An 11,027-nucleotide genomic window follows, 5' to 3' on the forward strand; every position below is an offset into this window, starting at 1 on the left:
TATATAATTATGACAATTTACCAAGTACCATCATTAAACGATGGTGGAATTACTTCCATCGTGGTTATTCAAACATTCAAGTTATTATGTTGACATTTGGTGTACTGAAGAAATTAATTATCTTATCTGTTGTAAACCCGATTAATTTACAATAGTAGGTACTCCGAGAGCGATGGCGTTCATTACGTCAGGTAAATAGGTAACAGCGTATTCGACATTAATTGATTTAAAATCATGTGATTTGTGTCGAATCGCGTGGCATTAATTGATCAATGTATAACTCTTGACAGTTTCACGGTGTTGCCATTACTTTCATTACATATATTAAGAATACTGCTTGTATTTCTTTGCGTGTACATTTGATGGTAACACAATGTAGTTACACTCTCGTGAACCTATTTCCTTTATAATTCCTTTAGTTTTCCATAGCTAACTAATCTATGCGTGAACTTACCTCGTCAAAGAATACTTGGGTCTTTCTCAGTATATGCTTCAGTTCGGTGAGCTCGAGAAAGTTCCTCTTCAGCGCCTCTGCGTTCTGGTTCACTTCGCGGAGCTCGTTCTCTAGTTTCTCGAACGTGGCCTAAAGTAGAAAAAAATGTTAAGTATGCTATCAATTATTTAGTTAAAGATATTCCAGAAAAATTAAATAATGCACAGTCATGCAGTGATGCTTAAAGAACAGTCTCAAAAGGTGCCATTAACAGCATCATGAGCACCAACAGCCGGCTGCCTGTACATAAGTTAAGAATAGCAACTGACATAAGTTAGAGAAGAGGAGAAGAGAAATTGTTGGCAGAGATGATGACCAGAAGAGCTCCTTGCCGAGGTTTTCTTTAGAGACTACAGTATGCGGTTGTACAAAAAATATATATATTAAGGTTTCTTTCAAGACCAACACGTGGATGGTACACCCCTAGTGTTGCAGGCGTCCATAAGCTACAGTCTATAGGCCCCTTATGGTGGTAATGTACCAATGATGGTATCGTTTACCATCAGACGGGCTATGATTGTTTGCCACTTTTGTGGTATAAACAAAGAGACTAGCACCCTTATTGCTAACAGTATACCCTGACAGGTTAACCTTCACGCGGTTTCCTGGAAACTATCATGGTTCCTGATAAATCGACGTGATTTCATCCTCATCTTATCGTCAGTCACCGGCACAACGTTTGTAGGGATTGTAGTTACTTTATCTAGATATTATGAATCTGGATTAAACAAATTGTTACCTCAAGATCGATCATCTCCCTCGGCTGGGGCGCCTCGGGACACTCGCCCGGGATCTCGAGCATGGGGATCCCGTCGCGGCGGATCTCCTTCTCCAGGTAGCGGAGCTTCCTCTCCATCTCATCGCACCGTCGGACCTCATTGACGAATTTGCGTTGGAACGCGTTCACGTCCGGGTTCAACTGTATAAATAAATAAATAATTATTATTAAGCGCACGATGTACTTTTTTTGTTTCTTTTTAAATTTTATTAAAACGGTTGCTTGTTTGTAATTTTTTTTATACAACTTAGAATGGCAAACAAGCTGACGGCCCACCTGATGGAAAGTGGTAACCGTCGCCTATAGACATGAGCAGTACCATGGACATATCAGACTATACTGTTTCGCCCATGATACCCCCCATGCGTTGCCATTCCTGAGGACTCAGGTGTTATTCCTCTGTACCCTGTAAATTCACGCCATATCCCACCCTTCAAACTGAAACACAACCATGCAAACATGTTTGTAATTTGAAGTCTATGTCAGTTTAGTTTTGTTTCGTACGCTTTTTCGTTCCGTTGGTTTGCTTTGTATATTTTTTTATAATTATATTATCTTTCTAAAAACACCGTTTCCATACCAGCATTTTATTATAAATCGTCCACATTTTATTATAAATACGAATTTTCGTAAGAAAGGACGAGATGACGGATGGATGTTTATTACTCTTTCTAATAAAAAATACTAAACAGATTTGAATGAAATTTAATATACGGGTAGGTCCTAACTTAGTACATAGGACGCTTTTCTTTAAATGCACTGTTCACTACCAATAGTATAAGCTTTAATTATTTGGTGCGGTATAACATATTTAGATAAAAAAAAAAGCTACGTTTCAACCGACGTCAAAAAGACTTCAGAACGAATGTTAGTCATGGGGTCTAACATCGCCATTGCTAGCAATATACCCTATCAGGTCGATAACGATAGACCTCCACACAGTTCCCCCCGGGACTGTCTATTATTATTGTGTTTTTTTTTTAATGGATGATAATGAAATGGTAACCCCGCCTGTGCTATCGGTATACATTGGTGGGGCACCAGTGAAAGATGATAGGTGAGTCACGATGGTTTCCAGGGGAAACCACGTGGAGGTCGACCTAATATTGCTAGCAATGGGGCTGTCAACTCCATTGTCCACCATCCACGTGTACGTAATGCCTCTTGTGTTGCAGGCGTCCATAGGATATAGTAACATTTTACCGTCAGACGGGCAGTAACTTGTTTGCCTTATCTTTATGGTATAAAAGAAAAGTGAGTTTGTTTATTACTTTATAGCGTCTTAACAGCTTGACCAATCACTGTGAAAGGTATACACATACTATATGGGATGGGGAAGGACAAAGGATAATTTTTATATCGATCAATAAAGAAATCCCAGTCACGAGGCCGAAGTCGCGGGTAAAAGTTAGTATTATATAAAATTGAGTAAATCCATAGTGTTATTATTGATAAGATACATTATTGCGAAGCTAAAAACGTATTAATTCTTTATCTAGATAACTGGAAAGATTAAATTGTTACCTTAAATTACTATCAATTATAGATTATATGTAGTCACATTTTTTGGTCATATGACCAATTATTTAGTTATATAATAAAAAAGTGTTCTAAAAATTATATAAATCTTTAAAATGAATAATATTTTGTTAATAAAAGTTCACCACAGGATGCAGAGCCATCAGAATATTGGCTCTGGATACCATAATTTTTTTCACATTAGAGTTTTTTTCACATATTCATGTCTGTATTTTTTTTTATACAACTTAGAATGGCAAACAAGCTGACGGCCCACCTGAGGGAAAGTGGTAACCGTCGCCTATAGACATGAGCAGTACCATGGACATAACAGAGTACACTCAGGTGTTATTCCTCTGTACCCAGTAAATTCACGCCATATCCCACCCTTCAAACCGAAACACAGCCATACAAACACAACTGCTTCACGGTTGAAACACGAATGGGACAGAGGTACGCAAGCAATCGACTTTTGTACAAAGTCTCCTTCTGGTTTTTGTATGTGAATATATTAAGTGATATGTTCACCAATTTCCAACTAACTTAATTATTTTTTTGTGTAAACAAATATTAAACTATCACTGAACAAACAGCTTGACTATAACAGTATTGCCATTATATAAAATTCAATATAAACATCAAATATTTCCTAACCATTAGTATATATCTATAGACTACTCATATAAAGGAAGACTTTGTACAAAAGTCGATTGCTTGGGTACCTCTGTCCCATTCGTGTTTCCACCGTGAAGCAGTTGTGTTTACATGGCTGTGTTTCGGTTTGAAGGGTGGGATATGGTGTGAATTTACTGGGTACAGAGGAATAACACCTGAGTCCTCAGGAATGGCAACGCATGGGGGGTATCATGGGCGAAACAGTATACACTGTTATGTCCATGGTACTGCTCATGTGTATAGGCGACGGTTACTACTTTCCATCAGGTGGGCCTTCAGCTTGTTTGCCATTCTAAGTTGTATAAAAAAAAATCTATTTGCCAATTAGCTTTGTAAAAACAAGGACAATAGTTTGTTAGATTTTGTGATTACTTAGTCATAATAGTTAGTCATATCAGTGAAGTAGTATATGGTAGCCTTACACAGTTTATTGACATCCCACAGATGGGCATAGGTCGAAAGTTGTGACATGTGTATCTGCATGAATATTACTTTTTATACGGGGTACAATCAAAGCTATTAACTTTCTTTTTTAAGATAGTGTTGAACCAGTAAAACTAACAATTATATCATCATAGTCATAGAATACTGACGGATCTGTATATTTAATATTTGTCAGATCCGTCAGTATTCTACGACTATGACAATATGCAAAGAAAATTTTGAGCCTCCCATCAGTGAAATATTACTGAATCCCATAGTCCTATACTAACATGGTGAATCCAACTATTAGTTTAATACAGCAGATATTAAATGTTTCTTCTTCACTTTGTTTCCTTTCTCAAATGTTTTATTCAAAAAATTTTATTTTTGGTCTTCGTACTGTACTGACTCAATATTATACAATCCCTATTTTACTTTATATTATACAAATATCAGAGAATGGCAGTTATACTACACTACAATAGCAGTTTCAATACAAGACCTCCTTTGCATACATATTTCAAACATACATGTGTAGTAAAACTGAGTCTAGTAAAATTAAGTACTAGTCCATTATATATACAAAGAGCATTAAATCACTACAGTCAATTGACACAGTTTATACAGAATTAGCATAGTGCAGCAGTAGCCTGCTTTATTTATAGAGGATATTGATATCATGCTTAGATTAAATTATGAACCTACTCACTTATAACCCAGTTATTTTGTATTCTATAGAAGTAATTCCTAAACTTTTGAAAGTAAATAAATCATAGTAGTAAAATAGTACAATTTAAATTTAATCATGCATAAGGAAGCTTTGAAATCCAATTCGTGTTTCATCTGTGAAGCAGTTGTATTTCAATCAATCAATCAATCAATCATCTTTATTCATATACATCTGTTACAGATACTTATGATACGTCAATCTATAATTATAATAATTACTATAGAAAATAATATTGATTTAAGAAAAAATGCAATAATTACATTTACAATACAATTCACATTAATACAAAATTCAAATCCATGCAGTTTTGTCATTTAAATAGTCATTTAATTTATAATATGCTTTTGTACAGAGAGTCCTTTTTATATATGTCTTAAATTTTCTTTCATTTAATTGTAAAACGTCATCTGGAAGTTTATTATAAAAACGTATACAGTTCCCCATGAAAGATGTACTGACTTTTCTAAGGCGATAACAAGGAACATTCAATTTGTTTTTATTTCTTGTATTGAAATTATGTATGTCACTGTTATTTTTAAAAAGATTTATATTTTTACGTACATACATAATGTTTTCGTATATATATTGCGAGGGAACAGTAAGTATACCTGTTTGCTTAAAATATTCCCTAAGAGATTCCCGAGAAGGCAAATTAAATATTGACCGAACTGCTCTTTTTTGCAGTACAAAGATTGTATCGATGTCAGCAGCCCTCCCCCATAATATAATGCCATATGACATGATACTGTGAAAGTAACTAAAATATACAAGCTTAGCTGTTATTGTATCAGTTAATTGTCGGATTTTTCTAACAGCATAAGCAGCTGAACTCAGCCTGTTGGCTAATTCAAATATATGGGAGCCCCATTGCAACTTATAATCAACTACTATGCCAAGAAAAGTGGTTCTATCTACAAAGTCTAAATCCTGGTGGTCTAATCTAATAGCGGTATTCACTTGCTTAGTATTGGATATGGAAAATCTGATACATTTAGTTTTTTTTTAATTAAGTACTAGATTATTTGACGTAAACCATATCAAAACCTTAGACAAAGCAACATTTACATGGTCAAGGTTATGTGTATTTCTATTCACTTTAAACATTAGTGAAGTGTCATCAGCAAATAATACAATATCAGACAAATCTTGAACATGATACGGTAAGTCATTCATGTATACAAGAAAAAGAAAAGGACCCAAAATAGATCCCTGAGGCACACCCATTTCAATATAAGATCCACTAGAATTGACACCGTTTACTTCTACTATTTGAATTCTTGAATTTAAGTAAGATTTTAAGAGATCTAAAGACTTATTTCTAACTCCATAATGTTCAAGCTTCATTAATAAAGTTTTATGATCGACGCAATCGAATGCCTTAGAAAGATCACAAAATACACCAATTACATCTTGTGAATTCTCCCATGCACTGAAAATGCATTGCATTAAATTAATGCCGGCATCAACAGTGCATCGTCCTTTTGTAAATCCATATTGTTGCTTGTGGAGTAAGTCACGTAAATTAAAATGGTCTAACATTTGTAGAAGAATTAATTTTTCGAAAATCTTACTAAATACTGGTAGAATTGAGATTGGCCTAAAGTTAGTAAGGTTTTCCTTATCACCAGACTTAAATAACGGCATTATTTTACTAACTTTCATTAGATCTGGAAACACTCCTTGATCAATACTCTTGTTAAATATTATAGCCAGATGAGGAGCAATTTCATTTATTACAGATTTCATTACCTTTACTGACATACCCCAAATATCTTCCGTATTTTTCAGATTGAGAGAGTTAAAGGCTTTTATTATACAAGAAGAATTTATGTAATGAAACCTAAAATCATAGATACAGGAACTCACAGTGTTTTTTAATAATTGTTTAGCTAAATCAGGTGACGAATTTAATGATTTTGTTGCTTTTAAAGGTATTGTTGAGAAAAAATTTTCGAAAACTTGAGCAACTTGATCATTTTTATCAACGATACCATTTTCAGTTTTCAGCCTATATTTTAACTGACGAGACTTTTTGTTACCTATTTCCGTGTTTATTATGTTCCACGTAGTCTTTATTTTGTCTTTAGATGTTGTAATTTTACGTTTTAAGTGAAGGATCTTAGCAGCGTTACACACTCTTTTAAATATTTTTGAGTAATTTTTCACATATTCAACAAAAATAGGTTCTTGCAAATAGCTCTTGATATCATACAGTTGATACATATTCTCTCTACTTTTTCTAATACCAAACGTAGACCATTCACTAAATTTTGAATTCTTAATCTTTGACTTCTTAATTGGAAAATTATTATCAAAATGAGATTTTACTATATTGAAAAATCGGTCATATAATGTACTAGGATTTATATTATTATCATCATACTTTAAAAAAGGTAGGCTTTCCTTTAATCTATCTCTGAATTTCTGCAATTTATATGCTGTTGTTGGTCTATAGAGTTTATAGGTATCTTCCGTAATTTCATTACATGTAAATGTCACACTTTGTCCGCAATGGTCCGAAGGTAAAGTATTTATGATAGATTTATTTAAAATATTAAAATTACAATATATATTGTCAATACATGTTGCTGTATTACATGTAATTCGCGTCGGTTCTAAGAAGACATGAACTAGACCAAAACTTTTAAACAAACTATTGATTTTTGTCTTCATAGGACTATCAATTAGAAGGTCCACGTTAAAGTCCCCGCATACTAATATAGATTTATTACTTTTAAATGCTAATTTCAGTACATCCTCCATGATGGACTCAAATTTGACGTAGTCTGAGTTTGGGGGTCTATATACACATATAATTATATATTTATCCAACTCTGTACATGAGATTTCAACAACACATTCCTTAGAAAGTGCTACTATATCTTTACGCTCTTTAACTTTAATATTTTTATTTACAAAAATAATAGACCCTCCTCTTATAGAGTTTTGTCTGTTGAATACACTCTGGATTTTATAATTCGGTATGTGAATTGACATGTTTGTCATTTTTAGCCAATGTTCAGTGAGGCATAGAATGTCAATATTAAATTCATTTAAAAATAATTCTATTAGTAATTCTTTGCCAAGAAAGCCTTGAATATTTTGATGAACTAGTTTAAGATGTTTTGGCTTTCTCTTTGTCAGTAAACTAAGTTTAAATAATCATTAGTATAATTACTAAATCCTATACAATTTTTATGTTTAACTGTTATACTATTTATAACAGGACTATGTAATATATTATAAGCTAACAATGTAGCTAACTGTCGTGAATTTGCATTGCTGTGTTTCAGTTCGAAGAGTGGGATATGGCGTGAATTTACTGGGTACAGAGGAATAACACCCGAGTCCTCAGGAATGGCAATGCATGGGGGGTATCATGGGCAAAACAGTACACTCTGTTATGTCCATGGTACTACTCATGTCTATAGGTGACGGTTACCACTTTCCATCAGGTGGACCGTCAGCTTGTTTGCCATTCTAAGTTGTATAAAAAAAAAATACAAAGAATATAATTTGAATAGCTGTATTAATTTAGAATTTTACTGAATGAGATATAATATTATTTGGCAGATCACTTAGAACATTTATTATATATTATATACTGTATATTTTGTATACATATATATTAGATACAGTGCAATTATTTTGTTTAATTTTATGTTGGCAGTCACACACAGTACTGTAAATGTAATCACAGTGAAATTAAACAAAGTAATTCAAACAAACTAATCAGTTTAGAATTTAACAAGTAAATATACATTGTACATGTACATAAAATATTAATAATACACAGAATGCTGCCAAATCTTCTATAGAATGTAATTTAAGAATCACTGCTTTATGGTACAGCATGTAAATACATGGTGTAATATTAAAGTTGTTAATATGGCATAACATCTTAGTCCCTAGGAATGCCAGCAGATTAAGTATCAAGCACGTATCTGTAATGTCCATTGTTATCAAGTTGGTCATGAACTTGTTTATCAGTACAAGTTGCAAGAATCATCATCATCATCACAACCCTTAACTGTCTACTGCTGAACATAAGCCTACCCCCAATTAAGAAGTTTTCCCAGTAGTTGCCATGCTTGGCAACTACTGGGAAAACTTGATGATGTTTAATGAGGAATTATTGCCCCTCCCTAGACTATTAAGATCCCTTAGTTGCCTCTTAGACCCGTGAGAAATGAAGGGCAGCCTTTTCTATGATAGAATCACATGGTAAAAATGCAAAAATTAAAATTATTAAATAATAAAAAATTCCATTAAATCAGAAGTGATTTCACAGCCCAGTATAATGTATTTGATTATAATATTATTCAAATTACTTATATGTACTTAATTCCACAATGTTTAATGCATTATTCATATTTCATCATATTCATTTACATAATTGATCAGTTATAATAAAATATCATTGGACATTTAGAAGAATGTGTCATTCCTGTGAAGGAATAGGTTTTATTAAACATACTTATTTATTGGCTTGCCGTCTGCCACATTGCTTTATTTTTTTTTTATTATCAAACTGTCTTCTGGGGAGGGCAGAGATAGTTCTCTAATAGCAGTTCACTGGAATCAAATATCTCTGATTTAAACTAATTACTCTGTACTGGAGTATAATTTTTTAAATAGATATTTTATCAAGTCATTTTTCCTCTCCTGAAAACTGCCACATTTTGACTTATGTATTGTTAGAACTTTACTGCCAATATGTAACAACTGTGTTACAATTTCCATTCAATTCTGTTCAGCCATTTAAGTTTGATTAAGTAACAAACATCTGTACACATTTTCATATTTATAATATTTCATTAATATTAAATGAAAATTTTAAACCACAAATAAATTTGTTTCAAACTTGACATAATTGGAGTGTGACTAAAAATTCCTTCAATCAAAAAAAGAATCACATAATCGGTTTAAATTATCACTATATAGTAAAAATAAAAACAAATAGTTAAATTGACAATTTTCGTTATGTTATTTGGAGAAATCAATATTCAACGCAAATGATGCAGGGAATAAAAATTATTGGAATTGAATAGACATATTTAATGAAACTTGCTTTTAATCTTAATAGGTAAATGAATTGTGAACGAGTTGGCAAGTGCAATAATAAATAAAAATCTAATCAATAAATTTGCTAAATGTGAATAGGATACAGTTACAGTGAATGGGGTCAAGACGAAGAATTTTCTGTACAGATATTAGGTTTTTAGTGTCTAATGATGAATCATAGATACTCACATCGCGGAACTGCACAAGCCCCAACTCCCCGAGTTCAGACACGCAAGCATATGCAGCTTCACTTTGCAGGAAAAGCTGACATAGTGTCATTTCTTCACTCCTAAACAACGACCCCATTTTGGAGGTTTTCTAACAATACACTTGGAACAATAAACTTTTTACCAACTAAACGAAAGGTTCCGTCGCATTAGTCTGCGAGCAGACTTCGGCGGCGACGAAACCGAATTAAATGAGAAAATCAATCAATAATAAAGATTTTTACACCCGAGACAAATTCATATCGTCACCGTTCAAGTGTCAACGCGGCGATGGGAAACAGAACGATTTCGATGCGGTCGCATGCACGAATCATGAACCAGCGTTAAACGTCAATGAAGGGATGACATAAAAAAAATATAAACTCCTCTACATTACGAAATAACGTTAATTTTTCATAAAATTTCATCCGAAATAAAGAATTTACATAAAAATATATATACCAGAATAATGATATAGGCATGTTGGGCATACCAAAAATAATATTTAAAATAGATTGGTAAATATATTTGGATATATTAGGAATAAATAAATTTATTTCAAATTATAATATTTTTTTAGATTTGAAAATATTAATATACTAATTTTTTTGCCCGCTACTACGTACGTGTAGATTTCAGAAGTAGATAAACTTCTAGATGGAATATCAAAATAAAATATACATCAGATTTTAAGACAGACTTTCAGGCTGCAAATATCGCGTCCAAAATAATATAGTACCATAGTTTTCAGTGCTACCGGAAGAAACATAAACAGACAGAGCGACAAAATTTCTGTAGAGTATTGTTTCGGGATATATTAGTCTTATTAAAACCCTTCATATTATTTTTTAATAATAATATTTTTTTTTATTAAATAATAGTAATTAATGAATGAAAACAGCAATAAATGTAACGAAAGTAAATATGTATTGTCACTATATAGGTACATTACGTTATCATTACATTACGTATACACTAATTATTTATAAGTTTTTTAACCTATTTTCAATAACTATAAATTTATTAAAAAATCCACGTAATCAAAACTAGTCTAGTAATTTATTGTGAACATATTAAGGACTAAAATGTTACTAATGAGGATTACAGGTCTTCTCTTAAGTGATATAGTCACGATAAATA

General features: G+C 32.5%; 1 protein-coding gene across 3 annotated transcripts in view; it reads right to left on the reverse strand.

Annotated features, from left to right (window-relative positions):
- LOC113522827 (V-type proton ATPase 116 kDa subunit a 1) overlaps nucleotides 1-10,217 on the reverse strand; it is a 49,256-nt gene extending 39,039 nt beyond the window's left edge. For 2 of the 3 annotated variants that reach the window (XM_052899545.1, XM_052899544.1), the window contains exons 1-3: nucleotides 9,871-10,217; nucleotides 1,233-1,412; nucleotides 455-583 (exon numbers count right to left, since the gene is read on the reverse strand). In XM_052899545.1, coding sequence (XP_052755505.1) covers nucleotides 455-583; nucleotides 1,233-1,412; nucleotides 9,871-9,987 — 426 coding nt within the window. In that variant the 5' untranslated portion in view covers nucleotides 9,988-10,217. The remainder of the gene's footprint in view (nucleotides 1-454; nucleotides 584-1,232; nucleotides 1,413-9,870) is intronic. The other variant, XM_052899546.1, reaches the window with a different exon arrangement.
- Between the last annotated feature and the right edge of the window lie 810 nt (nucleotides 10,218-11,027).

Source organism: Galleria mellonella, unplaced genomic scaffold, assembly GCF_026898425.1.
Source record: "Galleria mellonella isolate WM207_F2 unplaced genomic scaffold, CSIRO_AGI_GalMel_v1 utg574, whole genome shotgun sequence".
NCBI classification, from domain to species: Eukaryota; Metazoa; Arthropoda; class Insecta; order Lepidoptera; family Pyralidae; genus Galleria; species Galleria mellonella.